The sequence below is a fragment of the Helianthus annuus genome, chromosome 1, assembly GCF_002127325.2.
Source record: "Helianthus annuus cultivar XRQ/B chromosome 1, HanXRQr2.0-SUNRISE, whole genome shotgun sequence".
NCBI classification, from domain to species: Eukaryota; Viridiplantae; Streptophyta; class Magnoliopsida; order Asterales; family Asteraceae; genus Helianthus; species Helianthus annuus.
In genome coordinates this window covers 129,928,544-129,946,408 of record NC_035433.2, presented here as the reverse complement: position 1 = coordinate 129,946,408, position 17,865 = coordinate 129,928,544, and the positions used below count along the sequence as shown (strand labels likewise).

General features: G+C 35.9%; 1 protein-coding gene across 1 annotated transcript; it reads right to left on the bottom strand.

Annotated features, from left to right (window-relative positions):
• Nucleotides 1-13,973: 13,973 nt before the first annotated feature.
• LOC110931191 (protein FAR1-RELATED SEQUENCE 5-like) lies at nt 13,974-17,389 on the bottom strand. Its single transcript, XM_022174597.1, has 7 exons — nt 17,251-17,389; nt 16,466-16,906; nt 16,147-16,408; nt 15,799-16,057; nt 15,062-15,625; nt 14,194-14,972; nt 13,974-14,034 (listed from the first exon to the last, which is right to left on the bottom strand). Exons 1-7 carry the CDS (start codon nt 17,387-17,389, stop codon nt 13,974-13,976), a joined length of 2,505 nt encoding a protein of 834 aa, XP_022030289.1.
• Nucleotides 17,390-17,865: the final 476 nt, after the last annotated feature.

Sequence of the window (17,865 nt, the reverse complement as noted above, 5' to 3'; positions counted from 1 at the left end):
CCTCGTCATCGATACTTAATTTACAGCCTTGACAAACATCACAAACTATGAAACTTTTGTTGTCCCCTATTTCAGCTTCTAAGGGCACAGATAATTTTGTTAATACAAATGAAGGATGTCGAATAAATCCATGTGAAATAAAGGATTTATTCGCACCCGTATCAAATAATACACGTGCAGGAATCGAGTTTATTGCGAATATACCTGAGACCACATCGGGTTCTGTTTTCGCTTCAGCCGTTGTAAGTTGGAATGACCTGGCGTTCGCCTTTGGAGCTTCTGTTGGATATTCTTTAGTGTCTCTCTTTCCAACTAAGTCTGGACATTCAGACTTTTTATGGCCGAGCTGATAACATTTGTAGCAAACCGAGACTTTACCCGGACATAGAGATGTCGTGTGCCCCGTTTTCCCGCATATGGGGCACGGTTTGTCTTTGAAACGGCACTCACCCTTGTGACCTTTCCCACACACTTTACAACTTGGCTACCCGCCTTTAACATGCATCTTTCGTGTTGTTTCTGCTGTTTTCGCATTCTTTGTAGGGCTTGGATTCACATCCTGCGCCCTTCGTTCGCCCCTCTCAATCTGCTTCTTCAACTCGATCTCCCGCTCCCGGGCGGTGTTAATGATCTCCGTGAGGGTTTCATACTTTGATGGAGTCATGAACTCCCGATATTCAGCACTTAACATATTATAATAATAATATATCTTCTGCTCCTTCGTAGTCACTAACTCATCACAGAATCTCAGCTTATCCATAAAGATGCACGTGATTTTACCAATTGTTTCACCCTTTTGTCTTAACTGGATGAACTCTTCCTTGATCCTGTTGATGACCGCCTTGGGACTATGGTGTTTAAGGAATGGCACCTTAAACTTGTCCCATGTCATGATCCTTGCCGCCTCGGCTCCCATCTCTTTCTTTTTATTGTCCCACCAATCCTTGGCTTGACCCCTTAATTGACCTGTTCCGTAAGCAACAAAATGACTCACGTCACAGTGGGTCCTTTCAAACACCCCTTCTACGTCACTTAGCCATCTTTGGCATATTATCGGGTCGACCTCCCCGTTGTAAATTGGCGGCTTACACGCCATAAACTCCTTATACGAACACCCTTTGCGTTCTCTGGATTTTTCCCTCATAAGGTTGACATTATCTTCCAACCTTTTAACTCGTTCTTCGACTAATGATAACACCGTGTTTTGAATTTTTTCTATGAAACCGGATAGACTACCCTCAATTGCCTTCCCCACTTCTTTGGCAATTAACTCTTTCATTTGTTCGGTGCTTGTCGGCACCGGATCATCATCCTTTCTTTCCGTCATCTTGAAACTGAAATGTTTACATCAATCATTAAACATTTCATTTATAACATGGCTTTGTTTGCTTCGATTTAGCCAAGTTCGTAACTTGCTTTAACCGTTCACATTTGGTGCACTTTCCGGGTTTGAGTGTGTTAACACGCTCTTCCCATGCACATTAATTCACATCTCATTCTTACATAAGATAAGATCTACTAAAATAATTAATTAATTCTTACCGGACGATCGATCAAGCTTGAACCGAACACTTTGTTGACAACCTTGAGCTCTGATTACCAACTTGTAAGAACCGTCTAATTAATATTTAGTTTTAATGAAATAGTGTAGGATTTTATAATAAAAGTACCTTACTTTTTAAACTAAGTACAAAATCAAAGGTTCTAAGTCGTTACATACTAGTCAACTATCAACTAGTTTTAAAATTCACACATGATTAACAAATTGTTTACAACAAAAACATTGTCTAAACAAGGTTAAACTAACGCGGAAGCTTCAAAAGTTCGTGTTCGGTTCTTCAACACACTTGATCGCCATCCGGAAAGTCCCCATTGTCACCTAATGGTCAAAACCACTTAAAATATTAGTTTTGACGTTAGTATAGTGCGTATAAACAAGTTCTAGCATCGAATCATGAGAAATAAAATAAAATTTCAAAACTTGTCCTGTCGCATGTCGCGCCAGGTACCGCTTATTCTGTCGCGTGTCGCGTCATCTCTCGCGTGTCACGCCGGATCAAGGTGATCCTGTCGCGTGGCGCGGGGGATACCATTTTCCAGCGGGTGCAGGTTTTTGACCTGCATTTTCTGCCAGCTCCGAAAATTCCAAGTTTAAACTTTAAAAGGTCATAACTTTTGATCCGTAGGTCCGTTTTAGGTGATTCTTTTTCCTACACGACTGTAATTTAATTACCGACACGTCTATTATGATTATTATACCGAAAATTTGGTTTACGGATCAAATAACTAAAAATCACTATACAATTATTTGACCCATTCTATTTACACTCATTTTGCTACCTTTTTAATAGTAAACATAAGGCGCCTTTTTACCCAACTTCCGGGGCTTATTATCACCGGCATTTCATTACCAATCTTATGGCTTCATGCTCTTGTGATTGGTATCGCCAATGCTAACTATTAAAAACGCAAACACTACTAATTACACCATTATTCGACCCGTTTGGCTCATCTATCGAATCCTCCATTATAATGACTACCAAACGACCTCTAGCCAATTCTTAACCTATTAATTCAAGTAACGAACATTGTCGCTTCAATCAATTCAGCTTTTATTCTACAACACAACTATACATATTCTAGTTATCAAATTACTCAATGTAACGAATCAAGTTACATACCTTCAAAGCATGCCTTTCAAACGCAAGTCGCCACCGGCTTGTCCACTTGACGCTCCAGTATCCTTTCCTATAGAGTTCAATCATGGCATGTTTAGAACTCTTTTCAAGTCATATATCGCATAGTTTGCCGAAACATGACAAATATGCGTTTTAACTTTAAATTTCAGTTTTAAGCCTTCTTTGAGGCATTTCTACAAACACTTTAAGGGCAGAATTCTACATGATTTAATAACAAGTTCATAACTTGTCATATAGCCCAAATTTACATTAATCAAACTATCTTACATAAATGTTAGCCTCTATAATTCTGAAATCACTTCACAAATGTCAAATTACACTAGAGCAACCCCCAATTTCCTAGTGTTTAACAAGTTCTACATAACCTACTAATCACCTACAATGGTGTTCATGGATTTTACTAAAATTGAGCATGATTTCAACACGTACTTGTCTAGGGTTTACTCCTAGACACTACAATGTTCCTGTTTCATCTATATAACACACATGCATCATTAGATTTCGAATTCCCTAAGTTCATGAGAATTTCAAGTAGAGAATTTTTTATCAAATTTCATATACCTTATGATCTCCTTACAATGGGGATCACTAATCCAGGCTGGAATTTCGTTTTGGGACTGATCTTGACCTTCAATTTGTGGGATTTATGAGAGTTTAGGATTTGAAGGGGAGCTCTATGTCGCCCCTGTGTTTCAGTCGACCAGACACACACTTTTGTGTGTGTTTGGTGTGTTTTGTTTAATAAATTGAATCAAGTTTCAATTTTAACACCTTCAGTCCCTCCAATTTCGTTTTAATCTTATTTTAACTTTTTAACCCAGTCATAAATCACTATCTAACTAGGTTAGTGTCATTCCTAGTTAGTTTATTTTACTTATTTATCTACAACATATTTGTAATATAAAATTTGTATTTTCGGGGTGTTACAGTTCTGCTTTTCCCAATATTGTTTTATTTTTGGGGTTTAAGATTTTTTGCGTTAACCAAATTCAATAATTAATGGCGTTTAATGGTTTCATCGTATTAACGTTTTGGCGTTTATGGCGGTTTTCAAATCGTATGCCATTGGAACCCCAGGGGGATCAGGAAATCTTCTTAACGGCGTTTTTTCAAGACTTTTTAAACTAGATGGCCCATTGTTCTATTATTTTTTATATACATTTTGGCGTTTGTGGTATATTGGCATTTTACAATTGTAAAATTGTATTACAACCACAGGGAAAAAATAGAAGCGAAAAAAGTAAATTAAAAATCATAATCGGATCTCTCTTCACAATTTTCACTGTCATCAGCCTCTCTCTTCTTTAATAGTACAAGAACTATCACCAAATATATAGCGTTTTATGTAAAACTTAACAAACCCATCAGTTTGATTATTTTTCCTGCTCGTCTGTTGAAGTGGCTTTTTCTGGATGTTTGGGGACATAGATCTATGACGTGTGGGTGGGTTTTTCGCTTTTTCTTCATCTTGATCTTCATCTTTATAATCATCCCACTCTTCAGTGTCATTGATCTCTTTTCCTCATCCAAGCCTTATTCAAGAACAAAGAACACAAAATGACATTCGATTGTCACCAGTATCTTTTTCTTAAACATTTTTCCATCTCATGCAGCAAAATCTTTTTGAGTTACTCCTCTCAGCTAACAATCCATTCAGTGAAACTTCACGAAGAACAATACTGAATATCCAAGATAGCAAATTAGCCATCTTTGATTTTTTTTTTTTAATTTTTTGGTGTTTTACATTGAGTGGTATTTAGTAGTATTTGGCGTTTGTTTTTTTTGGTTTGATTAAATGGAAGGTGCTGAGAGTTATTATTTTATAGGATTTCTTTTGGCGGCGTAGGTTAGGCAGTGCATTATTATAATAAAGTATTCGTCGTTTCAGTTACTGTTTGTAATTATTGTTTTTGATAAGTTTTTTTCTCTGAAGTCTATAACACGTCCCGTCTTTCAAATTTGGTGTTTTAGATTCTAATATAATAAATTTTCCGTCTCTTCATTTTTACTGTTTTGTAGTTACTGTTTCTAGTTACATTTTCAAGTTTGATTTTTATTTTTTTTATTTTTTGGGTTTTTTATAATACTTTTCCAAAGTAATTTAATTATAGTTTGGGAGTTTTGGGGGGCGTTTTACGGCATGATATCGTTTTAACAAGCATTTTGGTTGTCTGGCGTTTTCATTATATATGGCGTTTTATTATATAACAATCAACTGAAAAAAAAATTAAAAAAAAAGAATATATAAACAATTGATCTTCCAAATCTTCACTGTCACCAGTCTCTTTCTTCTTTTTTGAATCATCTTAACTGGCTGGTTCGACTTTCGTATAATTCATTTTGTTTTTTTGTTTTTCAAGTAGTTTTTTTGTGGCTGTTTGGAACCACAGAGTCTGACATCAGCATCTTTTTCTTGAAGGTTTATCCATCTCATTCAGCAAAATGTTATTGAGTTTAGACCCTTTCAGCCAACAATCTTGAATTTTCCAATGAACGATGTTTGATTTTTTTAATTTTGGCGTTTTACCGATAAAAAGAACGGCACCAAATAAAAGCACCTTAAACTGCAAAATTTGATCATGCTAAAATAAATAATGTTTTGTTGTATGAGATGGACCACATTGTTAATCCTCGGTTAAGAAAGATAACTGACAATGTTGTATGAGATGGACCACATTGTTAACCTCAATAATGTTTTTTTATGTTTTGGCGTTATAAATTGGATGGAAGTTGAGGATAAGTCAATAAGATTTTACTCAATGAGATGGACAATATCCTCACTTAATGATTTTGTCCATTACATTGAGCGAAAGCTTACAGACAACCAAACTGAATTTCAAAAAACGTTTTGGTTTAGAAGATATTTGATGTTTGGGTTTTTTGGCGTTTCTAAGACGAATGGTATATATTAAATATGGCGTTTGGGGTTTTGTGTGTGTTTTTAACTGAAGGTCTGAGATGTTGTATATATAGGATTTTTTTGGCGGTTTTTTTAGGCGGGATTTTATTATAATTAAGTTTGACATTTTATATCTAATGGTGTTTTTAGTTAGAATGGTGTGTGATTTTTGTTTTGCCGTTTTATTTTCATGAGATGGCGTTTTGTGTGGAGAAGTCAAAAGACCCTTTTACCCTTAATGAAGCGTGTCCACGTAATAAAATTGATGTTATTTACGAAAACGCCACCGCGCCAATCTAGTCCATAGATTGTTTTGATCGGACGATCCATAAGCGTTCTCACCATTCTCACACTTTCTACCGTTTTCTCTAAATCCCGACCCTATATATATATATATATATATATATATATATATATATATATATATATATATATATATATATATATATATATAGTGAGAGAGAGAGAGAGAGTTGTTAACATACATTATGACTAATCGTACTTAATGTACGGGACAATCCTGACCGTCAGATCAGGGGATTAAAAGCGTGATTAATTAGATGATGAGAAGCGGGGTCAAAAGCGTAATTACGGTAACTAAAGGTTAAAATCATCAATTTACTATACCTATATACCTGGCTAAATCTCTCTCTCAAATCCAAAACCATAATTAAACCCCAAAATTGACGGTGAGGTTGAAGGCGATTACGACCAGGAGAACGACGACAACAACGGTGAACAACAAACGAGCATCGATTTGAAGTGAGGATGACGAATACGGCATTAAGAGGTATCGATTAAATCATCTTCTCATCCGTTTATTTTCTTCTTCAATCACAAGGTTTTAATTGAAGAAATTGTCATACTAATCGGTGGTTTCATTGTATGGTGAACAAAAATTGAAGCTAAACGAGAGAGAAGGAGCAAGAAACGAAACGATCCGGTGCACACTAGCGGCATAAATCCATGTATCTTCTAAAAAATCCGGTTTGATTAACTAGCGTTATTTGATATGAACTAGCGTAATTTGATGTTGATTCATTGATATGAACTAGCGGTATTAGCATGATTGATATTAGACGATTGTTTGACATGAACTAGACGTATTAGATTGTTCATCCCCAGCCACTTTATTATTAGGTTAAATTGTGAAATTGGGGATTTTGAGCTAACTTTCCATTTTGTTTAAAAAAAGTATCGAATGTTTTATTAGGTTAAATTTTGATATTGGGGCTTCTGATCTAACTTGCCCTTTGTTTTCATCTGTTTTTAAAGCAAAATTTTTGATTTAGCAGGATGAAAATAATAACGCATCCAAAGAACATATTTACGCTTGGTGTATAAGATTAGTTGAGCACCAACAAGTGAAAATATGTTAGTATGCATTCTGTAATACAGGTACTAACATGTCAAAATGGGTCTTAAGATTAGAATTAGTTAGTTTTGGTGGGGAAATCATTGAAATTGATGCAAAGATGGACATCATGTGGCTTGTTTTTGTCCACTAAACAACTTCTGTTATGAAAAAAAATTGTTGGCAAAAATAATAACGCCTATTGTATAATATTTGTTGAGCAAAACCAATGAAAATAATAACGCAAGTTGTATAAGATTTGTTAAGCACAACCAATAAAATAATAACGCCTGTTATTATATGAAAAAGCTAAATTGCTTGATTTAATTTGTTTTGAAATATGAATGTAGGGGTTGCTGATGATGATGATGATTTTGAGCCCCCCATTCAGCCAATGATAACAAACCAACCTCGCAAGTTAAATGTAAAGAAAAAGCAAAAAAAAATAAAATTAAATCTTCAAGATGATGATGATGATTTTGAAGTACCGATTAAAGACTTGATAGGCAAAAGGGCCGAAAACACAAAAAAGAGGCCAAAGACTTCAACTGACCAAGATGATGATGACTTTGAGCCAGTAAAAAAGAAACCATCGAAAGAAGACAAGCAGATGGATATTAGAAAGGGGAAACAGACGACTACCGAAGCGGAACCAATTAGGACGGAACCAAGACCGTACTATGAATATCATCATGATGTAATAAGCCTACGGTGTAGTCCTTCAGGTTTCGTAGATACAGTAAAACAATTTTCAGAAGCACAGGTAGCGGATGTGAAAAGCATTGGATTTGGTGATGTGCTTGATATAAAGCTTAATCATATAAGCACACGTCTAGGTTATTGGCCCGTACGAAACTATGTCGAGCAATACAGCACACTAAGCATATGAAATCATAAGATAGAAATCACCCGAGATTCAGTACATGATGTGTTTGGTATTCCAAAAGGGCATGTTATAGTACGGGAAAAAAATAAGCCTCGGAAAGGAGCTATAGTCGAAAAAAATACTGCTACTCAAGGGGCCGAAACAACTATTGATGAGTTCAAAAACCAGTGGCCAGACACCAACAAAATTACTCATACATTAGTTGCAAAAGCAATGAAAAAACAAACAAATGGCGGCAGATTATTCAAGTTAAATTTTCTAGCCTACTGGAACACTTTGTTTGTAGAGATAACAAAGTCAACAACGGTTAAACAAAATTTTCTACTTGCCATTGACAAAGAGGAAGACATTTCAAAGCTGGATTGGTGCTCCTTTGTTTTAGAATCGCTCAAACCAACTGGACTCACAATACAATGGACCAATTGCATTTCTAACGGTATGTTTTGTAGACATCTTTAAAATTTATGCTAATACAATATTGGTAGTAGTAATTTGGTTTTTTTTCAAACAACTATATGCAGCTTCTATACAGCCATTATTTCAACTCCAGGCACAAAATTTTCGATGAAGTTGTCAAACTGCCTATCATAAAGTATATAACATCGGGTATGATAGATGACGTGGAAGAATATTTATACAACAATGGGCCGCTGAATGTTGAAGATTGTAATGAAGTTGACAAAGATGAAGAAACGCATGACAATCGCCAGGATCAACAACATGTAACTGCCTCGGACATCAATGACGATGATCATCAAAATGAAGAGCCTCCGACAACGCCAATCAAAATCGTAAATCAACAAACTTCGACGTTATTCACGAAATTGTTCGCTGACAACATCCCATTACACGAGGCAGCTGCGGTACAAGAAAACCTCACCGCCTTCGATACTTTAGATCAGCCTAGGACAGATACGGATGACTTCACAATACCACCAGTGGATACCACACATGTCTACAAAAGAAGAAACCTGGCTGGTGAAGATTCGATTGACGAATGTTACATACCATCAAGTACCGATTGGTTTGAGGGCTGGAATCCTAGTGAACATATTTCAGATTTGAACCTAGAAGAAATGGGCATAGGGACACAAACACAAAAAGAGCTTGACTACTGCAACACTCCGCTTCAACTAACCGGGGTGATCTATGATCACGCTGCGCGGGAAGCCTCAAACAAAAATAAGAAGGTAAACTGGATTTTTGTTTATGATATTATGAATAACGCATGCTTTAAGAACCTTGTAATACAGTATAATACTTGTTTATGATGTTAGAAAAATAACGCATGTACATCTAGAAAAATGACGCTGGTTAAAAAAATTAATAACGCATGTTAGTTTAACAAATTAATACCGCATGATTTGAGTCACTCTTTTGTATTAATACCGCATGATTTGAGTCACTCTTGTGCCGCTTAGAAGCCATCTTGAGACTAGGTGTTTACTGGTGGATAAATCTGGGTATAACGGGCCAGGTTTGGGCTGGTTTGGGGCGTCTAAATTTGTTCAGATGGGTTTCAAATTGGACGTATGCTACTGCTGGTTACAAGACCTGGGCTTGGACAGCTACTGTAACTGGGTCACAATTTAGATTAAGAAATTAATAAGCCTGCACTAAGCCCAAATATATATGACTGGCACAAGAGGCCCATTAGCATAAGTCTTGATGTCATAAATAGTGCAATGGGCTTCTAATGATATCGACTACCCACTAGATTAACATGTTGGGCCAATTTACTAGGAGAAACATTGCCCTGTTCAAGCCCATGATTAACAACAAAAATGGACAAGAACATAAATAAAAATTATGCTAATTGCTAAAAATGAAAATTACGCTTCTTAGATAGATAATAACGCATGATATTGATAAAACTCCAATTATGCAGCTGTTGTTGAAAACAATGGACATGAATATAAATAAATATATTTCTCTGGTTACAGAAATGAGTAATCACGTTACGAGCGTAAAGGAAAAGTGTTTCTAGGATCCAGAAATAATGAGAATGTGTAAAAGATGGGATGATGCGGTTAAAAATACCGTGCCAATGAGAACTGATCAAGTTAGCTCTGGAGGTGATGAGGCGTTTCAAAACAAGGTTGGTGAGGGTGGCGATACAATTCAAGAGTTAGGAGGGGATGGAGATGCAACCGTGGAATATGAAAACACAGGAAAAACAAAAGGTAGATAAGAATTTGTGTTATTTCTTAAGATTTACGGGAATTTATGTTTAATAATAACGAAAATGTTTGTGATTTTATAGGATGTCATGATGTTGATAATATGACATATGACGATGGGGGTATTTCAGACTCATGCCTGGTTGCATTACAAACCATCGAACCAGATGTATACAAGCAGACGACAGAAGGTAACAAATACGATCATTGCTAAATTATTAATCGTATTCTAACTTGTGTTTACAAAAAATTAACCTACTCGAACATACAAACAGTGACACAAGCAGATGTGGTACACCAAATGGACCAAGCTGTAAATTTAGCAGAGTGCAGTCAGCAAAAAGCACAAAGTCAGAATACAATAACCGAGTCGATGTTGAATGAGCTTGAAAAGATAAACCCTGACGTCTATGGTAAAGAAATGCCTCCGACCACATCCACTGAAGAAACTGATGAAGTGAGAGATGCAGAAATGCAGTCGGTGGAGAGGCTTTTAAAATTGGCTCCCATCCTACAAACATCAAATGAAAGTAAGCAAAACACTCCCGTGTCTGCGAACACAAAGAAAACGAATGACGAGAGACATAGACAACTAACGGATGACGAGAGACATACACAACTAGTGAGAACGCGTCTCAAAATGTTGAGGGAAAAGAACGAAAAACGAATGGCAGAATTAGGTGACGCATACAGATCACCTTACTGCAACAGGATAACCAACTTATACGAGCCACTTTTGGATCGTGACCAAACGATCATCTGTTATCTCTTAGCTCCGGTCGAAGATATTGGGTAAGATGTTTTGTCTCTTATAAACAGCCTAAAATTTTCATCTCTTTTTAAACTGTACTTTTTGGTTTTAAACAACAGGACATTGATATACAAGTCTGAAAGTGGAGTCGAAACACTAAAAATCATTTTTGAAAGCTTTCACCCATCTCAATACATAGCTTCAAGTGGAGTGGACGCGTTTGTAGATGTGTTAAACTTTGAAGAGAAAAAAAGGGACAAAAAATCATCACCCTACAGGCTATTCTTGCCAAGTACAATATTTGCAAGTTTTTTCCCAATAATCACGCATGTATGAATTATACTATTAATCACGCATGTTTGAACTTTTATGTGTTACCCACACATATTGAAATGTAATCACGCATGTTAAGGTTGTTAACCAATCATACTATATGATAATCACGCATGTTTAAAAGTTAATGCACATAATATGTTAAGGTTAACCAAGCCTGCTATATGATAATCACGCATGTTGAAAGTTAAATGAACACATGTTTAAGGTTAACGAGGCATTCTATATGATAATCACGCTTGTTTAAGATTAATGGACCGATGGAATTTAATGAAAAAATCACCATAATTTGTGCAGCAAGACGAAATGTTTGGGCCAAAATACACAGACAAAGATCGATTGAAAGTATTTGCACCAAGCGTAGACGATATACTGTGTAAGTATCAGGTGAAGAAAGTTGACACATTGGATCTAATCTTCATTCCAGTACTACTATCTGATCATTTCTGGTGCCTATGCTTTCACTTGAAAAATGGCGAAATCGAGTTAATTGATAACTCTAGGTTTGACGAACCGTTTAGCAAACGCTACCGTGGGCGCCCCAAAAAGCTGGTAATTCTAAGAAGCTTTATATTACTACAATGAATAGATACTAATATGATTTTTTTCGTGATTATAGTGAAGAGTTCTAGTACTATACCTAAAAGACAAGATTCGACAAAAAGAGTGGATAACAAACTTGGAAACAGCAAGCATAATTCGAAAGGAAATGGATTGGAGAACTCTTCAAACGGTTGTGACTGTGGTGTCTTCACTATGAGACATATGGAGACATACAAAGGAAAATCTCCATGAAATCCAGGGTTTGAGAACGAAGATAAAAAGAAGATTCAAGATTCACAACTTCGATTCTTGCGGTACCGATATCTTAGTAAGATTGTATTGTCCCACTACAATCTTATAAGGAAAGAAGTATTCGACAAAGCTAAGGAATTTACGAAGAAAGCGAGCACCGTAGATGTTTTGCGCGATTTAGATAACAAAATTAAGGACCGATTGGATCAGTTCTTTAACCTTAAAAATGTGAAACAAAATGCTAAGTCGTAAAACTACTTTGTTGATGTTCTTTGTTGCAAACATCTTAGACATGTTGGTTTTTTAATTTTATTTTTAATTCTTAAATTTTCTGATTAATCATAAACTAATGGGACAGTTTCCTTATTCAACACACAATTTCCATACAAAATAAAACACTTAGATAAACAAAAAAAACACATGATTTCACTACCCAAATGATTGATGATACATAATAACCATCAGAAATAGGACTCCAAAAACTTGATCTTCGTGTCCATAGAGCATCCTAAGACGGTTATTGCATCCGCAAGCTCCTTTAACTATTTCTCATCCCGCTTGCCAAGATCAACCATAAACATCATAGCCACCTATTTGACACTTGAATCTGTCATACCAGACAACAAATTGAAAATCTCTTCTCGCCTTTTCATGTTCTCTCTGACCCTAGAAATGTTAGTTTCCAACAAGTCTTTACAAGACTTGTCCTCAGCTATTTGATCCTCGATCCTCTTTTTAAGATAAACACGCATAGCGTATGATGAAGAAGAACCACATGATGAATTACAAGAATCTGCCATCTTTAAGATAATATTTGAATGGTCTTCCAATGATATATAAAAGGAAATAGCAAACAAGAGGACAACTAAAATTATTAACCATGACAACTGTATGGTTCAGGAATCATCCTAGCTGTTTTTTTTTTTTAGAGTTTTCTTGGTCCAGTACAGATATTATGTAACAAAAATCACACATTTACAAATTATCACGCTATTATAACAAATCACGCATGTATTAAAAATGACGCATGTAACAACTTATCACGCATGGATATAAGCATTATTAAAAATGACGCACGTATCAACTTATCACTGAAATAATCACGCATGTACTAAATAATCACGCATGTGTTTAATCACGGTGCATTATGTAAGCTACTGAGATTTGTTAAAAATATTAAACAATATTCAGGATACAAGTTGATATAAAATATAATTATTCCTAATAATAATGAAACCTACACATAGACTCTTAAATCGATATGACTAGTCATTATGTAAGATATCTAATTTTACTTACCAAATCTCTCTCAACTACCATATTAATTCACAATCTATATACATATATCATTCCCCCCTATTAGATTTATGCAAAAAAATAACACCTCTCTTCAAAGAAAACAACAATGTCTACCGATCCCTCAAGCGAAGCAATCAAGGAGCTCCTGTCAACCCGTAGGTTGACAAAGCTTGCTTCTAGTGTTAACTCTTCTAACAGTATTCTGGATGTGCAGGGGAGGATCTTAGAACAGCAAAAGAAGACCCAGGAAGTCTGGGGGAAACTCCTAGAAGAACCAAAATCTTCATTGAGGGACAATGGCATAGAGAGGATGAAGGATCAGTCATCTGCAGATAACTTGGTTTACTCATATCTGAAAGATGCAGTGGAGACGATTAAAGAGAAGATGGAGACGACTGAGAAGGAGCTTGGGAAGATATTCACACCGAACTAAGTGGTATGGCTGATTAATCCACTTTTTTTGTTGATTTTTGGGATGTCCTAATGTTGTTGGTATTTTGAACTATGGTGGTTTTTGGTGTATTAAACTCATATGTGGGTATATTTAGGGAAATCATCCAGGGCTTAATTATAACATGCTTTCAGACCTTTTTGAGGCATCTATGAATGTTGTTTTAGCATTATTAATATGAAAAATGCATGTTAATTATTATTACGTATGTGTCTTTTTTTATGACGCTAGTTATGATGATGAAAATCTGTGTTTGGGTATGTTTTGGGTGGAGATCGTTGTGAACAAAGGTTAAGACAGGTTATGCAAATATGTTAGAGAGGGGTCTAATGGTCATTTGAGATCTCCATTTCAGATAGTCCTGTATAGTTATGATTAATCACGCATCTGCATATCGAAAAGGGGTAAAAAAGAATCAAATGAGATATTTAATCACCCATATCATGGTAAAATGTTGTGAATGTCACAGATTTCATAAAGTTGTGTCTTAATAAAATCATGAAATATGGAATGTTTAAATGAATGCAATTATGGTTCAAAAATTACTCGTCTTCCCATTCAGAATCACTATCATCTGCTTCGTTAACCTCCTCATACTCCTCCTCTTCCTCACCAGTTTCTACCTCCTCGTCCTCTTCGTCAAGTAAACCAGAATCATTCTCTAACTGAATTGCTCTTCTTTTCCTCCCCTTCTTATTGGCATTCTTATCGGCAGCACTAGCTTTACCCTTTAAAACCTCGCAAGTTCGAATATCATGACCTTTGATATTGCAAACACTGCATGTCCGACTTCTCTTGCCTTTTAGACTAATAATTTTCTCCTTTTTTGATTTAATCCGCTTATGTGAACCGCGCCCTTTGTTTCTAATACCGATTGGCACACGGACTGTAGGAGGAGCATCAGTGTTCGGTTTCTCGTAACCGATTAACCTTGAATATCTATCAAACTTAGGGTCGATGGGCTTGGTTATGCGAAGTTCATCAACCATTTCTTTCATCTCCCTCATCCGATCCCTGACTATAAGTAGATGATCGAAATCTTTCATCAAGTTACCAATAAGATACTCTCCGGTCTGCATAATCTCATACGCAACCTCTTTGGCCTTTTTATGTGCATCATTATCATCAACACTTAAATCAAATGTATTATTTAGATCATTCGGTACCACGTCTTTGGTCCATCTTCTCATAATGTACTTGTTGGGAATTTCTTTCACTTTGAACATCTTGAACACAAAATATATATGTTTGCACAACAATCCATATTGTTCAAACCTGCGACATCTGCATGATGCAATTACATCCTCCCCCTTCTTGAAACAAACCTAAACAAAAACAATTGAAAATTAAAAATCAAATAAAAAAGGCACGTTGTTATGTAATAACGCATGTTAGCTGTTCTAAATAGTGTTACCTCTAGTAAACCGTTGCCGTGGGCTTTCCAATCCTTCATACTTATCTTCAAAAATGGTTCCTCAATTTTAGTCTCCATAGGAAGGCACTCGGACAGTGTTCCTTGTAACTCTGACTGTTGATCAGCAAAAATTGACCTGGTGTAAATTTTCATAGCATCATCCTCTAAAGTAGATTCAGAAAAGTTATCTGGGGTTGTATTTCTAGATATATGGTCATTCTTCCGATGGTTGAATCTTTGCACGTCCATTGCACCATCAAAATGGTTAAAGAACTCAACAAGGGTAAGTTGAGAATTCGCCACTTGACAGAAAAAATGGTTTTCGCTCTCTGATCTGGAGGGGGTTCGCATAAGCCCAGACATAGGCTCATAACGATAGAAAGCTGGAATCCACGAAGATCTCATGCCAAACATATCATCAATCCATTTATTCTCGGTTAGACCAAATTCAATCATTATCAGCTTCCATTCTCTCTCAAACGTTTCTGGCGCAATCGAATCAGTCCATACAATGTCACACATACGTCTCTTGATCTCTTCGTTGTTACACAACTTATGTCCCACCTATTAAAACAAAGAATTGGAACTTATTGAACAAGGGCAAGTAAAAAAATGAATGTAGGAAATAATAACGCATGATGAACTTTTTTTGTACTACAGGCAAATAAAAATCAGAAATCAATATAGTTATTACGCAGGTTGTAATAATAATCACGCAGGTTGTAGTTGAGCCTAACCTTATCAGCAAGTTTCTTCATTATGTGCCACATACATAATCTGTGCCTACTCTTATCGAACACTGCTTCGATAGCTTGTTTCATCACGGGATCCTGATCAGTGACGACCACCTTCGGCTGCTTACCAAATGAGTCGAAAAATGATTGTAAAAGCCACTTGTATGATTCAATGCTTTCGGATGCTAGCAAACCGGCTCCAAGCTTCACATTCCGATAGTGGTTATCAATACCAGTGAAAGGTACAAAAACCATTTTATACCTTCAAAATATGGATTAAAAAATGAATAAAAAACAAGAAGATTATACAAAAAATAAAATAACAGGAACAACATTGAAGTGAGGACTAACTTGTTGGTTTTAAATGTAGCATCAAATGATATGACATCTCCAAACTCAGCATAGTCACGTTTGCACAAACCATCGGCCCAGAACAGACCAGTTAATCGTTTGTTTTCATCGACTGAATGAACGAATGAATAATCAACCATAAACTGTTTTTTATCGGTCAACCTATTGATAACCATATCTGCATCATACTCTCCGATATAGCTATATATCCCAGCTCTAAAATTCTTGCAATCGTCTTTAGTTGCGCCAACATTTTCAAAACCTTCGTATATTTGTCACATTATATTGAAGGCTTTCACTGGCCCAAGATTCAATGTACCAAGCTCCCATATCATCTCTTCTTGTGTTTCGGAAAGATGTCTATAAGCTGGTAATAAATGCATATCTTTGGGGCACACGAATGAATGATTATGCGACTGAACAAACTTATCAACCTTATACAACACCCCATCCGTCGAACAAAGCTTAATTTGAGCTTTACAGCCGGTTCGAATAGTCGGTATGTTCCTACGTTTATATTGCTTAGACAACTTCGAATAAGGATCATCAAATTCCTGTGGTTTATGCCCCTCCTTTGAACACAAAAAGTATTTAGTCTTGATAATACCACCAACATGATGTTCACCTCCTTTTCGAGCAGAGAACCCTGCCTTCTTGGCATATGTCTGATAAAAAACATATGCTTGCTCTATGGAAGAGAATTCCATTCCGATAACAGGAACACATGATGAAGCTACCTCCAGAATATACAATCTTTCATCTACACATTTTAAAAATGACAAAAAAAATTATAAACATGACCTCTAACCAAAGACACACAGGGAAAGAACAAATCACGCAAGTTGCATAAAAAATAATAACGCATCAAAAATAATACCGCAGGAAGGAAAAAAAGCATCTAGTAATGTATACTACATAATAATAACGCATGGTTAGTGAAATTACACAGGTCTTCTTCAATACATAGCTTATAAACATGCGTGATTATATTACATTTCAAAAAAACTAATAATCAAAGAATGATGCACGAGCAAAAACAACACATCATACAATAATAATTTGGTTGAATTCTGGTAAATTGAAACCATTTAATTGACAACTTACTGGTCTGATCGTCTAATAGAACGTGGTTGTCTGATGTCGGATTCTTATATTGCTCTGCAGCATCATGACCGGCATTGACCTCAGCATCTTCAAATTCAATATCATCTATGTTTCGAGCATTACTACTCTGTGGATCCATTACAAACAATAAGTGATGGAAACCCTAATCGCCCACAAATAACCGCTAATTTGATAATTTGAAAAACGGAAATTATTTGAAACTGATACGAATCGTAATTACCGGAATGCAGGAGATAACGAACTCGCATAATTTCCTTGATGTTAGTAAATGTCTGAATTACCCTGGTTCAAGAACGAAAAATGTCTAATTTGCCCTTAATGAAAAATCTTAATCGCTGCGACGCGTTAATTGTTTAAAATTAATCACGCTTTAATCACAAAGATCTGATGGTCAGGATAGTTGCGTACGTGAAGTATGATTAGGGCTTTTGTACATTATACTTTCTCTTATATATGTATATATATATATATAGCTAGAGGATCCTGTAAAACAGGCCTAAAGTGTGGGAAGGGTAAGAAAGTATCTCAGCCATTAGATCTTTTGATCTAATGGTTGAGATCAATAGGGACCAAATTGTAAAATATTTTCATTAA

Coding starts and splice junctions, on each gene's coding strand:
- LOC110931191 (XM_022174597.1), bottom strand. CDS start 17,389: ATGGATCCACAGAGTAGTAATGCTCGAAACATAGATGATATTGAATTT. Junction 16,907..17,250: donor TCTATTAGACGATCAGACCA/GTAAGTTGTCAA, acceptor TAAAATGTGTAG/ATGAAAGATTGTATATTCTG. Junction 14,035..14,193: donor GATTCTGAATGGGAAGACGA/GTAATTTTTGAA, acceptor TTCGATATGCAG/ATGCGTGATTAATCATAACT.